Source organism: Myotis yumanensis, unplaced genomic scaffold, assembly GCF_028538775.1.
Source record: "Myotis yumanensis isolate MYYU_CA2020_CCGP unplaced genomic scaffold, mMyoYum1.0.hap1 SCAF_14, whole genome shotgun sequence".
Taxonomy (NCBI): Eukaryota; Metazoa; Chordata; class Mammalia; order Chiroptera; family Vespertilionidae; genus Myotis; species Myotis yumanensis.
This window is the reverse complement of record NW_027223765.1, coordinates 8128971-8144143: the sequence shown is the minus strand read 5'-3', so window position 1 is coordinate 8144143 and position 15173 is coordinate 8128971. Positions and strand designations below refer to the sequence as shown.

The 15173-nt window shown below is 52.5% G+C and overlaps 1 protein-coding gene across 1 annotated transcript in view; it reads left to right on the top strand.

Annotated features, from left to right (window-relative positions):
• Positions 1-15173, top strand: part of ITGA9 (integrin subunit alpha 9) — a 264746-nt gene that overhangs the window by 187269 nt on the left and 62304 nt on the right. The window contains exon 19 of the mRNA XM_070391612.1: positions 14413-14499. Within this exon, the coding sequence (XP_070247713.1) occupies positions 14413-14499 (87 nt within the window). The remainder of the gene's footprint in view (positions 1-14412; positions 14500-15173) is intronic.

Genomic DNA, 15173 nt, shown 5'->3' with positions numbered 1-15173 from the left:
CTCAGGACTGAATGGCGCTTCAAGAGAAGGCACCCTGGACATGAGCAGGCACCCTGGACATGAGCAGGCACCCTGGACACGTTCATCCGTCCCCGCCTCCACCTGCAGTTCCTCCTCAGCATGTCCTCAGGACAGCGCCGTCATAAAGTGTTTAGCGGGATATGGGAGGCAACCTGGAGGAAGGTGACATTGGGGTGTCCCGGGGACAGTGGGTGGCCTGTGAAAGGCCCCCATATGTCAGCACAGAGCCCTGCAGACTTCCCGGCATCCCTGGAAGGGGCCGCTCAGGTGGCCACTGGCGCAGCTGACCGAGTCCTCTCTCTGTAAGGCTGTCCTCCATCGTGGGTTCTGCCCGGGGACCGTGTTCGGAGCATCTAGATCAGCGCCCCTCCAAGTGCGGTCTCCTGACACCAGCATCCACATCGCCCTCGACCCGATTAGAGGGGCACACTCACGGCCCCTCCCCACACCTCTGAATCAGACACCCTGGGGGTGAGTCCCAGCCGGCTCTGGGGCACGGCCGAGTTTGGGAACCGCTGAGCTAGTGGCAGGTTATGGGCAGAGCAAAGGCAGGACGACCTGTGCAGCGCTCACCCTGAGGGCCCCTTTGCAGACTGGTGTCTCAGGCAGTGTGGGCCCTGAGGTTAGACTGCCAGACGCAGTTCCAGCTCTACCGTGGAGCTGCTGTGTGGCCCTTCACCCTCGCTGGCCAGATGACCTCCTACTTACCCCCTAGGAGCATGCATCGGTTCCCCCTCACAAAGTCTTAGAGCCGTGCCTGCCACGTGGTCAGCGTTCAACACACATAGCTCTGCCCTCTGTTTTCAGGCAGCCCGGCCAGGTGAAGGCCTTATTCTGGGGGTGGCTGGGAACTGCCTGAGGACTTGCCAGCAACTGTAGGGGGCAGAGCACAGGAAGTGCTGGAGAAGTGGCTGTGTAGAGCCTGATAGCAACAGCCACCACCATGGCTGCCACCACAGTAACTCAATCCGTAGAGCAAGGCCGTGGGGTGGGAATTAGTCTGTGTTTACAGGGAGGTACCTGGTACGTGAGGGAACCAAGATCTGAACCCAAGTCAGTTTGATAAACACCACTGTGCAGTCAGTCACAAGTCAGGACGTCTCCCTCCCGGGTCCAGTTCCTCCCCTGGGAAGCTCTGCAGAGTGGACAGTGGCTTCAACCTTTGTTCAGAGCCCCTGCCTGGAGCCTGGCGTGGACCGTGCGGGCGGCGACTCCCCAAAGTGGACCGAGAGGAAACGCTTAGGAACGATAATTAAATGAGCCCATGTTGGAGAGGCCCTTAAGTGGATGGAAATCAATATGTCAGTCACGGAGGCTGCTCAGCCCTCGAGCTGCATCCTTAAGGCTGGGGGTGGAGTTCTTTGCTTCAGAAGATCCAGGTTTGCTTGGAAGGGGCAGTGCCCGGAAGCAGCTCTGCCCCGCATGGCGCCAGCGAGGATGAGAGGTTCAATTTGCTCAAAACTGGAATTCTCCCGCGGAAGCCAAGGTGGAGGCCCGGTCGGCATCCCCCTACCCGAGGCATGGAGAGAGGAGGGAAGCTGGTATTTCTCTGATGGTCTCTTCCCACTGTCTCAGTCTGAGTTGCCTAGAATGAAAGCCTGAGTGAGACATCATGTGAAAGGGACACTAGGAAGTGTTCCTGGCAGAAACCACCAGGGACCCCACACACACACAAACACACACACACACACACACACACAGAGTACACGAATGTCGTGCACCGGGCCTCTAGTAGTTAATAACATTGTTTAAAAAACTCACAAGCCCAGCCAGTGTGGGTGGCTCAGTGGTTGAGCACCAACCTATGAACCCGGAAGTCATGGCTCCATTCCTGGTCAGGGCACATGCCCGGGTTGCGGGCTCGATCCACAGTGGGGGGCGGGCAAGAGGCAGCCGATCAAGGATTCTCTCTCATCATTGATGTTTCTATTTCCCCCTCTCCCTTCCTCTCTGAAATCAATAAAATATATATTAAAAATCACACACACACGAAAAAAAAAACAACATATGGAAAGCAAGAGAAGTGAAAACACATTCAAAGGGAGAAAAAACAATGAACAGCAATGTCCTGTGAGGGAGAGACACCTAGAAAATGACAGATGGAGACGCAGAAACTGCTGACCAATGGATGACTTCTGCAGGGTCGGGGCCTGGGAAGGAATAAATCAGTCCATTCTCCCCCACAACCGAGCCAGCAGCTGACACAGTCATAAATCCGGTATATTCCAAACCGAGTTCAGAGCAAACAGACGGAGCTTAGCAATCTTATGGACCTGCAGCTTTTGGTAAAGAACCATGAAAAAAAAAATCACAGTTTTCACAAACCACTCTCTCTCGAGATCGAACTTAAAGCCTAACTGCTCAAACAACCAGAAGCAACTCTGGGTGTATGTAAGTCGTTTTCAGCAACGGGCCAGTTCACGGAAAATACAGGAACTGAATATGCAGAAAACCAAGGGTAATCCCAGAGCGCCGAGCCCATCTCCCTAGACCAGCCGTGGGCAAACTACGGCCCGCAGGCCGGATCCAGTCGGTTTGAAATGAATAAAACTAAAAAAAAAAAAAAAAAAAAATACCGTACCCTTTTATGTAATGATGTTTACTTTGAATTTATATTAGTTCACACAAACACTCCATCCATGCTTTTGTTCCGGCCCTCCGGTCCAGTTTAAGAACCCATTGTGGCCCTCGAGTCAAAAAATTTGCCTACCCCTGCCCTAGACTCTTCTTGAAAATACAAAAGGGACACGTGCCTTTAGCCTGGAGTTACCTCAGCGGGTCCTTCGGGCTCGAGGGCTGCGAGGCTGACGTGCAGCAGTGCTAGTTGTGTACCGACCCCCAGGGTCTCGGTGTCAGGCTGCCGCTTGCTGTGTGCGCAGTCTGAGGGTCCTCAGCACCAGCTGGTGCTCCCTGTCTGTCCTCCTCACCCGGTGCCTAAAGCTTGAGCCCTCGCTGGGACATGTTTCTCTGTGAGATCGGCTACAGGGCAGTCCCTCTAGGCCTGGTATTTAACAGAAGAGCTTGCTTGCGACAGGGAGATGCCAGATGTCCAAGCCTGGCCCGTGAGATTCGTGCTGTCGTATCTGTTGAATAAAATAATAACTGAGCACAGCTCCTGCGCTCGCCACAGGGGCCTGGGCTCAGCCTTTGAATCAGCTAGATACTGATCTGCACGAGAGGACCCTCAGCTAGATCTTGCTGTGTCCCGAATGGTATTTTGATGTTGTCATTAGTCATTGCTTTTGACCTAGGTGTTCGAATGATGAACTCGGTTTTCCCACCAAAGTCAGCACCAGTGTGAATCTGATACATCACTCGCTCCGTCCAGTCTTAGATCCCATCATTTAAAGAACTTGGTAATTATTTTTTTTTTAGCCAATTACAAGGAAAGGTGACACATGAGTGATGCTCATGAGTTGTGACATGGGACTCACGGCGGGGAGGCCGGTGGGAAGCCAGGCCTCTATTGTAAAGGGACGTGGGTTCCAACCCTTCGCGCGCCTCGCCCACTCACTCATCACACAGGAGTGTACGTAGAGGAGTCCTGCTTCAAGCAGCCTGGTCCTCCCGCTCCCAGGCTGTCACCCCCTTGGAGACAGCAGGGACTCTATAGAGAGGCATGTGGCCCATCGAGGCTGCTCAATAAACAATTATTAACCGAGGGAAGGAGCACAGGAATGTAATGCGTAACAGAAAACATACGTGTCTCATACATAAGAAGTATTCCATAGAAGCTGTTTTCCATTTGAGGCAAAATAAGAAACACTTGCCGAATGGATGGATGCGCTTCCTCCGCGGCAGCTGGAGGGGCACCCGCGCTGGAGCTGGCCCTGCTCCCCGGAGTCCATCTCTCTGCCCCTGCCCCTGCCCCGGGCATGGCGGGCAGGCACCGTCTGCAGGCTCCAGTCTTCGACTCAAAGGCCGGGAGAGGCAAAGTGACAGGTATTCTGCCCTCACCCAAGTTAGGGCCCCAGGAAGGCACTGCTTATACCCTCTGGGTCTTAATCTCTTCTTTTTTAAAATGTATTTTTATTGATTTCAGAGAGGAAAGGAGAGGGAGAGAGAGAGATAGAAACATCAATGATGAGCTCTAACTGGTTTGGCTCAGTGGATAGAGCATTGGCCTCTGGACTGAAGGGTTCCAGGTTCGATTCCGGTCAAGGGCATATACCTGGGTTGCAAGCTCGATCCCCAGTATGGGGCATGCAGGAGGCAGCCAATCAATGATTCTCTCTCATTATTGATGTTTCTAGTTCTCTCTCCTTTCCTCTCTGAAATCAATAAAAATATACTTTTTTAAAAAAGAAACATCAATTGATCAGCTGCCTCCTGTATATACACACACACCCTCCGCCACTGGGGATCGAGCCTTCCATCCAGGCATGTGCCCTGACCGGGAATTGAACCGTGACCTCTTGGTTCATAGGTCAACGCTCAACCACTGAGCCACACCGGCCTGGCTCAGTCTCTTAGTCTCCAAACGACAGTGACTGCCCTAGCCCTTTGGGACCCGTGCATCAAAGGCCGGTGCAGAGCACCTGCCTCAGGTGATACCACATCCATGTTTCCTGGCCCAGCTTCTGCCCCTGAGGATGGAGGATGGAGCGTTCGATGTGCCCCTCTAGACAGGATTTTAATGCAGCCTCACGTTGAAGGGTTCGTAACTTGGAAACCACCCAGGGAGCTTTCAGCAAATGCTGGCCCGAGCTGTGTGCTTTGATTCAGTGGGTCCACAGTGGGGCTTCCATCTGGGTCCTTTTAACAGAACTTCCCGCAGAGCCTCCGTAGTCCTCCTGGCACCATTATACAAATTGGAGCGAAGTGCCCCCTCTGGTGGTCCAGAGCCTTCTGCCAGGTGCCGGGCTTGGCGAGAGCTGCCTGGGCTGGATTGGTTTCAGCCCCTTCTCCCCCTCAGCCAGGTCTCCTGCAGGGAACAGCCTGCTAAGCTGTGCAAGGCATCCCTGGCTCCCAGGTGGTGGAAGTGCTCATAAGGGTCCTGGTTGTTAATAACCTTTAAGGCTTTGGGGCAAAAATGAACAAAGTACAACAGATCCTTCAATCACGTCACCTCACTCAACATTTCGTTATCTCGATGAGAGTTTAGGAACTGAACTCTTGTTTATATCAGTTAGCGTGTTACAGTAGGTTTTGTTCTGTTGTTTCGCTCCAAGTGGACGACATTACGTGAGGACTTGCCTGGTGTGTTGAGATTCACCTGGGCAGCCTGTAGCACAGAGTGCGGGACAGCCGCGAGCAGGGCTTTCACCAGAGGCTGTCCCGCGCTGGTCTGGGCAGGAGGCGGTGGGAGTGACCATTGTGGCAGCACGGAGAGAGAGAGGAGGGCGGGAGGGCGGGGCTCTGCTAAAAGAGGACATGGGTTCTTTCAGGAGAGTCCTAAGATGTGGGTGTGCCAACTGGAGAGAAGAGAGTAGGTGCAGCCACCCACTGAGATGGGCACCGTGAGCCCACAGCGTGCGCAGTGGAGACGCGCTCCAGGCGTGCCGCACCCAGGAGAGGGGTCTTCCTCCGCAGCCGGGGTGAGGGGTTGGGGAGGTCCATGGGTAGCTGCCTCCAACCTCCGTTCTCAGTCCACAGCTTTGCCACCCGCTGCTTGTGCAGAGGGGAAAGGACGGACGGGGAAGCTGCTGTCGATGCCCTGTGCTCCCTCCACCCTCCCTGGCAACCACCTGTGGCAGCTCCTCTGCAGGCGGAGCCCTGCCTGCCTCTCTGCCTGCATCTCTGGCTTTCTTGAGTGCTTAGCTGCATTCGAGCACCGAGGGGACTGGAAGCACCGGGTAGTCGATGTCCCCCGATACCTCTCGACCAAGGAGAGGGGGGAATTGAAGGGCAGTGCCCACCTTTCTCCCCAGTTAGCGGTGCACATCCCCACTCCCTGAGATCACCTTCCAAACAAACTACTTGCACCCCAATTCTCGTCTCAGAGTCTGTCTGCCCACAGAAGGATCAAGTGAACGGGCGCGTCTCCACCTCCAGAAGAGTCTGCCCTCAATAGACACGAGCCCAGGGAGCATCAGCAGGGGACATAGTTTCCTGCAGGGCGGAGGGCGTGAGGGAGGTGGTCTCCATGGTTGACGTCAGGTTACCTGTGTGTGTGGGCTCCGTGATGGAGAGCAGCGCTTCTCACGTGGTCGTTTCGCAGGGGTTACCTGGAGCTCTTGTTAAAACACAGGCTCTGAGCATCTGCATCGATGCAAGCTCCCAGGCGGTGCTGGTGCTATGGGACCAAGGGCCGAGCTTCAGTGACGGCAGCAAGACTGTTCACAAGTGGGTTTTGAGTGGGCAGGGGTCTGAGTGGGTTTCGAGATGGGATGGGACTCTCCACTGTGAGTACATTTCTAGTGTCGAGATTCCTGGCCAAGACTTCATACCGGCCCCTCAGACACTTGACTCCCACACAACTTTGCGTCCAGACACCACTGGTGAATTGTCCTGATGCCATGACGGTACATTCTTTCCAGTCATTTCAGGGGAGGTCCCCGCCTTATTCTCTTCAGTCCGGCCTGTAGGGCAAAGGAAAAGCGTGATCGAAAACCAAAATAATTGGATTCATGAGATGGAATTCAACTTTGGACTCTTCGTTTGTTGATCAAGAATTTGCAGGCTCTGGGAAACACACTCTTTTAGAAGAGAAACCTTCTTTTTAAATCTAAAAATAAGTTAGTTGTCTCCGTGTCACAGGAGGCAAAGCTTCCCGGGTGAAAATCCACTACTCGGGCCTTAGAAGGAAGGCAGGGCTTGCCGGGCTCTTCCCTTTGGGCTCCTTGGTTCGGGCTGGTTGGTTGGTTTTTATTTATTTGTTTGTGTAGATCCTCAAGTTCACATCCCTGTGGTCCCGAAGGGGGCGCACACCAGCATTTGGGAAGGTGTTTCTATCTGTTTTATTTCACTTCGGGACAATGTGAAGACGCGCTCTAAGCAGGGTTGAGGAGGTGCGCCAGGGAGAGGTGTGTTACAGGAATAAGACAGTGGATTCAAGTCGCCCCTGCTTCGTATTGGTTTTTAAAGTAGAAGATTATTTTCACCTATTTCCAAGCTTTCAAAGCACTTTTTCTAGAGTCAAGAGGGCTGTTTGGGAAAAGTCCCCTGTCCCCACCTGGATCAGATTCCTGCTCCCCAGTGCCCCCCCCCCCCCGCCCCCCCGCCTGTGGTTGACCTTGGCTGTTTAAAATGCACTCTCTCAGAGGCATAGAAGCAGGGAACAGACTTTCAAACCTCAGAGGGAAGGCGGGGGAGGGTGGCTGGGTGGGAAGAGATCTGCCAAAGAACTTGTGTGCATAGATGCATAACCCGTGGACACAGACAATAGGGTGGTGAAGGCCTAGGGTTAGAAGAAGTCCATGGAAGAGAAAGGGCGACATCATACTTTCAGCAATATAGATTTTTAAAAAATTAAATAACTGAAGGGCACTCTCTCGCTTCTAATGCTGGGCTTTGGAGGGAAGTTTGCTTTAACAATGATGTGGTTTCTCTCTCCCCAACGCTCGTTTTCACTCCTGCTTGCTTCACCTTTTCAAGCTTGGAAGGAACACACCCAGAATAGTCTGGGCCTTTGCCTCCCAATGGCGGTTTTGACAAACTTTAGAAAAAGAACCTGCTCTGTAGCGCTTTCTCCGCCCCGCTCCTCCACATCCTCCACATTCTCCTCATCCCCCACGCGGCTGGATTGTCACCTCTGGCTCCCCGGACTGTGCACTTGCCAGCGCCTACCCGGCAGAAGGTCTGTAACCGTGGCCCAGCCATGCCAGGCCACCAGCCGTCCTTGGCATCCGTGCTGGAGTCTGTGTGCTCCGGGTTCATGGGGTCTATGCTACCCACCTGGTCAGTCTCACTTCCGCGGGTTCCAGGGGACCCGGTTGTTCCTTGTTTGGTGTTTCTCTCCCCCCCCCCCCCCCCAACCCCTCTGACCCACTCTCCGATTGCCGGATAGGCAACCCCGGGCAAGTGACACAACTTCTGTGTGTTCCGCTTCCCTTCTGAGTAGGGGCACATACAGCAGGCAACCGATCGATGTTTCCCTCTCACATCGATGTTTCTCTCTCCCTCCCTCTCCCTTTTTATCTCTCTAAAATCAATTTAAAGAAAAAACACACATTTTTTTTTTAAAAGTTGCGACACTAATGCCAGAGTGCGTGCACTTTCTATGCTGCGAGCTCGTGTGCTTTTCCTCCCGGGTAGGACTGCGCGGGCCTGGTCCCAGAGGACTCCCCTCTGAGAACAGGACTGTTGATTCTAGTGAGGCTCAGGCTGACTCACCGCTCAGTCGGGCCAATGAAGTTTCTCCTAGGAGTTAACTCACTGGGCCAGGGCGTTGGGAGCCCCTGCTTACCTCTGACTCCTCAGTCGATTACGGAATCTGGCATAAAATGCTTCCAGAACTCAGCTGGATTCTCTTTTAACTGACTTAACACGGAGGCATCTCTGACCAGCTCCCAGGGGCCACCTGGAGGGCCTGGGGGAGAGGCGGGGGAGGGAGGGTCTTAGAGGAGCATCACCCGGGCAGACAGACATGGGGCCATCGGGGTCATCTTCAGTTTGACAAACACGTGTGGGAAGTGGAAAATGGGAAATCAAATTTCAGACGCGCCCTGGCGCTCAGCATAAGCCCGGCACCAGACTTTGCTGCTCCCCAAAGAGCAGTGCGTTGGTGGTCAGATAAAGCCCCGCTCCACAGTGAGACCAAAGGCTGTGCAATGGGGAGGCAGGAGCCCAAGAGCCACGGAGGCCCCCCAGCCTCATTATCTGATCCTTCCTGCCAACCACCGCACGCTGCACACAGGGCTGGAGCTCGGCTGCACTGGCCGCGCTCCTGGGGCCGAGACAGGTATGTCTGGAAAAGAGAGGGGCTGTGCCAAGGCAAGCAGCTGCCATGCCAGGCAGACCAGCCAGTGAGCTGCTTCCTGCCGTCCCTTCATCTGAATCCCTGATGAGCCAAGGCCCGGCCATGTAATCAATGCAAACTCGGGGTCTCCTCAGCGCCCAGCTCAATGTCAGGCGCTGAGAAAACAGAGGTGCCCAAACCAAACCTTCCATTATTATGTCCTAAAAATGCTCATTGGGCCCAGCTGGCGTGGCTCAGTGGTTGAGTGTCGACCGATGAACCAGGAGGTCATGGTTCGGGGGCACGTGCCCCCATTGCGGGCTCCATCCCCAGTGTGGGCCGTGCAGGAGGCAGCTGATCAATGATTCTCTCTCATCATTGACGTTTCTATCTCTTTCCCTCTCCCTTCCTCTCTGAAGTCAGTGAAAACATATTTAAATAAATAAATAATAAAAAATATTAATTGGTGGTTTCCGGATCCTGAGAGTAATGTGTGTTGGTTAAAAGCTGGAAAAAAAAATTTTTTTTTTAAATTGAATCACATAATCTCCAGGGAGAAACCCTGATGGCCATGTACAGTACTGGATGTCCTTGTTAGCCAAAGAAAAGTGGGAATGAGGAAAAACCTGGTTCTGTGACTCTTCTTAAAATAGCGTCCAAAATTGCATAGTAAAAAATTTTTTTAAGTTTTGATTGGAACTTTCCTTGAAAAATGAAACTAAAAATTGTGAAGATAAGTTTATATTATCCTCCATTTAACAGCTTTTGTAACATTGTGATTATAACTGTCAAGGGTATCTTTGACCCACAGCCAGTGCTCACTTGCTTTATTAGCGTCTGTAAAATACCAGTGCGTCCATTTCTGAAACAAAAGAAGGCACTGCGTGCTGGATGGGCAGTGTGTGGAGGTGAACATCCCTCCTGTGTCATAAAGTAGTATTTTCTTGGCTTTATAGTTTGCCTTTTTTTAAGCACAGTCACAGAAAGGTCTTCTTTACAATGGTAGGGTTTGCCCAAGGGCTCCCTGGATACTTTTATTTAAATCCTCATCTTCGGAAGCAGCTTACTGAGTTACCATCCGGGGGAATTTGTGGTTTCTCCAGCAGGTAACTGACCCATCGCTGCCAGAGCCAGGCTTACCAGTTTTCCAACACGAAGTTCATTGATTTCATGGAAGCCTGGGTCTTTTTCAGCAAGGGTGTAGTTTTATTCGGTGGTACATTTGCCCTGTACGTGAATTGGGTGATCAGATGTCTACACTGGCTGGCAGGCAGGGACACAGGAGAGACAGCTCGTTCACTGGCCCGCATTCCCGACGGCTGAGAGCTGTAATCCTGAGTTTTACAACAGCGCTAAAGTCAAGTTCTCCAGGGACATGGCAGGCACCAGAGCCAAGGAGAAGCCTGGTCCCTGGATCACCCCCATATACCTCCTGGAGGGCACCAGGTGCCTGGCAGAGGTAAGACACAACCCCCAAAGCAGGGGGACAGCTGAGTTTTGTCACTTCTCCCAGACTCATTTTTTTAAAGCTTCTCTGGGTCTCTCTAATTCCAAAATACGAGAAATAACCTTTAAACCAGCATTGACTGTACTAGTCCAAGTCTCTCTTCCTCGCAGTCTAATAGAAATTACAAAATTTACAGCGTGCCCACCTGACTACCAGTGGGGTACATGGCTCCTTCCCGACCCTGGTATTTAAGGTTATACCTGGGCCTGATCTGAAACCAGAACAAAAGGGATGCAGATGCTTCTTCGAGGGCAAGAGCTCCCCTGATGGGGAAGCCATACAGGTTTTATAAGAGACAATTAAGAAAGTCTTCTCTTGCCCTGACCGGTTTGGCTCAGTGGATAGAGCGTCGGCCTGCGGACTGAGGGGTCCCAGGTTCAATTCCAGTCAAGGGCATGTACCTTGGTTGCGGGCACATTCCCAGTAGGGGGTATGCAGGAGGCAGCTGATCCATGGTGTTTCTCTCTCATCGATGTTTCTACCTCTCTATCCCTCTCCTTTTAAAATATATATATTTTTAAAAAGTTTCCTCTTGGCTAGTATGGATTTAAACGAGCGATCTTAGCAGGTGAGCGTCGCCTCTCCCCACCTGGTAGCACATGCCCAGCGCGTTCCAGTGGCTCTCATTCCCAAGCTGCGTCTGTAACGTGTATTCTCTGAGGTCAGATTCATCAGAGGCGGAACCTGAGATGGGGATTCCTGCCGGAGATTTATTGGGGTAATGCTCTTGGGAGAAGAGAAATAACGGGCAAAGGGCAGGGTGGAGGAAGGAGCCAAACGGGTCTGTACGCTTGGCCGGCCGGAGTCTGCCTGGCCAGTTCCCGCAGGGACTCTGGATCATGAGTTGCACGACACAGCTGGTCCCACCTGGAGGCGGAGGGGCGGCCTTTTGCACCGTGTCAGTCAGAGGCTGCAGAATGCTTGTGGGGGAGGGTGTCATAAGCTCCCAGACAGAACTGTAGTCGGAGAGCAGGGCTTAGAATGAAAGAGCCTTTTGGTCAGGGCGGCTCCGGTAGCCACAGGGCGCTGGACTGGCGCTGACAGGTGGCAGGAGGGTGCTCCATGCCAACCAGTCTGCAACCTCATCCAGGGGCAGGAGCCAGCAGCTGAGCGCGCTCGTTCCTAGAGATGTCTTTGCTTTTCGCCCTTTCTGCTCATCGCCACCAAGATCCATCTAAAATTTTGTAATTTCTATTAGACTGCGAGGAAGAGAGACTTGGACTAGTACAGTCAATGCTGGTTTAACGGTTATTTCTCGTATTTTGGAATTAGCAGGAATGAGGTCATTCAGCAGCTCTTGACTAATCCGGAGCCGCCTCAGGCAAAGCTAAGCAAAGCAAGGTCCCGTCAAGTTCCCGTCAAATGTTTGGAGGCACAGTCACTCCTTCACACACACATGCACACGATGAAGACGTCTTCGGGGCAGCACATCGTCAAGAGCACACAGGCCTTCGACTTACATTGAAAACCTCTCTCCTGGCAAGTGCTGGAGCGTCACAGAAGGCGTCTGGAGGGGTTGAATAATCACGTAATTTATATTTATGCCGGGACGCTCTGGAGAGTAATTACACCCAGATGACAGACATGAACCAGGACTGTCCCAGGGAAACCGAGAGCGAAGGTCACCCTGGACTGGGCTTGCTGCCTCTGCGGCCCACAAGCCCATTAGCTGGAATTTAGAGGAGCTTTTAGTTGGGCCCGTTGTGGGCACTGCTTCTGGGGTGAGGAGCATGAGGAAGAGGATGGTGACCAAAGGCCACCCACAGGGAACCATCAGACCCATCTTTGGGATATGCAGGTCTTGAGACAACATTTGAGAAATTACTCTCTGGTTTTTCTTATTGAAAATGCCAACACACATCCCCTGGGTTCCGAGGGCAGCCCCGCGCACTGCCATGTAAATGTCTGCTTCTCTGCTGGGAGGACGTCCCCTTCTAGTCCCCGAGCTCTTCAAGTTCAAGGACTGACATCCGTCAGGATCCTGGTAGCGGATAGGATGACTCAGCTCCCCAGGGACGCTCAGGGCCCATGCTGAACCCTGCGCCGTAACCATATTCTGCATGTGAACCCACCACCCCGAGTGTTTGGGGGCCAGGACGGATGAAGAAAACCTTGGAATAGGGCTGAGGAACAGCCTCCACAGAGTGTGGAAATGGTCCCGGCCGGGTCAGGTGTTTGTAGAACAGCAATGTAGGAGCTCCCTGGGGCAGGGGGACAGTGACAGGAATATGGGTCCAAATGGGTTTAAGCTCCATTCTGTTTGCAGTGGAGAGAGGCATGTTTTAAGAAGGCCCCTCGAGCAGCCGGTAGGATGGACCAACGAAAGGAAAGCCCGTGGCAGTGGCTCCCAGGCACCCGTGCAGCAGGCTCACCCACGTTATCACTTAGCGTTCATGGAACATGCTTTTCCCAGGCCCCACTGTCTCGGAATCTACTCAGTTTTCCACGCAGAGGCGACTGGAATGAGCCCGGGAATCTGTGTTTTTTAAGATGCTCCCAAGCGGATTCTAACGTACGGGGTCCCGATTCCGTGGGAGAAATGCTCGCCAAGGTCCCTGAGAGCCATTAGAAAACGTATAATCCCCGACGTCGGTAATCCCCAAGATTGGACGCTAAAGAGATAGAGTTGCCTTTGCTATTTCTGTGTCTCCTGTTTTTCACTTCACTGTATTTTGGAGGGATTTTTGTTTTGTTGCTATTTTTTTTTAAGTTTTGTTGCTGTTTGACAAATTACACAAATCATTAAGTGCCCAGCTCATCGAATTTCACAAGGATCACACCCAAGAATATTCCCAGTACCCACGCAGCCCCTTCCACTTACTGCCTCCCCGGTTGCTATCTTGACTTCTAAGCCCATGGATTGGTTATCTTTTAGCATTTGTACTTTTTGTGTGTTTGATAATGTTCCTGCTATGTAAGTATGGTAGTATAGATTTATTATTTATAACTGAATAGGTCTATTATAGTAAGTGCTCACTTTTTCCCCCTGATTGGACACAACAGGAAATGTTGGTCGTACTTGTCTAAAGGCCTGGAACAGCTGGTCTGAGCTGAGGAGGCGGGTCTGGGAAACTGGAGCAGGAAGCACGGGCATTTCAGAGCTGGATCCACAGGGATTGGTTCCTTTGTCCATTGGTTCCTTTTGTCCATTGGTTCCTTTTGTCCATTGGTTCCATTGTGTGGAACAGGGAAGGAGACAGGTTTTAGCATGACCTTGGTGAGGTCACACGGCCCCATTGAATTTCAGTGTCCGGCTTCTGGACCCTCAGCAAGTGCTAGTTCCGCCTTGTGCCTCCCCTTCTCCAAAATCTACAAACATACCAACTCCCCTTGGAAGTCCTGATTTGCTGCAGTGACCTGGAGAAGCAGGGAGGGTATAGAGAGCCTTCTGGCTTTCCTCTGGCCTTGGTTGGAAACCATGTGTTCCGGTGGGAAAAGCGGCTCCCTGCGCCCTCCCCTGGTTCTCCGGCCGCCACATGAAGAGTCCATGGCAGTTGGGCTAACCTGTCCTTGCCCTTGACCCACCCCGGGGAGGCTTGTAGGGGACCAGGTCAGCCCTCCTCACTTCTCTGGCTGTTGAAAGAATCCCTGTATTTTCGTGGGTGTCATTTTCTTAGAGTTTGACTTTTCTACACCAGCAAGGTCTTGAAAGGCGGGATTAGGGCGTGGGTTTAGGAGAAAGGGGCCAGAAAGACAACGGGGCTGCCTTTTCATCCAAAGCAGAGGAGGTGTCCCGCTCACATGTGGCCCCATCCCGTGTCCCAGGAGAGCACGGGGGTTCAGAGCCCATGTGTTAGCAGAGAATGAAGAGTGGTTCTGTCCCCTGCACCTGCCTTCCCAGGGAACCAGCGGAAGGGTGGGCACCAGAAGAGGCCTGGGACTCGTGCTGGTCAGCGGCTCCTCGTCCCCCCACAGCCCACAATGGCTGTTGTCTGGGAACTAAAGATGGACCGTGTCTGCCGAAGTCTCCATCTGCCTCCCTGAGGCCATGTCCACATCTGTCTTGTGCAGCCGGCCCATCTGTTGGTGTTTTTCTCTCTTTCAGGAGGAAATGGGCATTTCCTGTGAACTGCTGGAATCGGACTTCCTCAAATGCAGCGTGGGATTCCCTTTCATGAGGTCCAAGTCGAAGGTAAGGGGCGGAGAGGGGCACTTCCTTGGGAGCAGCCCCAAGACCCTCCCACCAGCCCCCGACTCTGCCAGCTGCCTCCTCCGGGGTTTCCTCCTGCGGGAGCTGGGGTATGGTAACCCTCTTGTCCATGGCAGTCTACTCCAGAGGGGCCATGGTCACATGGTCTTTCTCTTTGACCCACATGATATGCCCCAAATGTGAGAGACACAGCATGGTCTTAGCAGTTTGGCAGGCAGCATCTGGTTGGCCTCCTTGAAATGATTTTTTTTCTGGGACATTGCACGCCACTTTGAGTCCCAGAGGCAACATAGGAGACGATGTGGGTGGTCTGGCCTAGTGACCCACAGTCCTGACCCCCCTGGGCCCTCACAGTTTTCTTAAGAGACTTCTTAAAATGCTTAAAACATAAATAATTGTATTGCACTTCACTTTTTTAAGTGAAAGAAATGACAGCCTTTTGGATATTTATAAGGAGCCGCATTTTCTAAGCTCAAGCAATACCATGGCACAGCATATTCAGACACTCACGGGGCATTCTCACATGAGCCATCATTATAAGGAGATGCAGAAAGGCGTACGTAGAAGATGCAATTTTTGGAGACAAAACTAGAATTTAAAAGACCAGGTCTGCCTTACAAAATGGAAGCTATGTTTCCTGCTGTGATTTGAAGAAA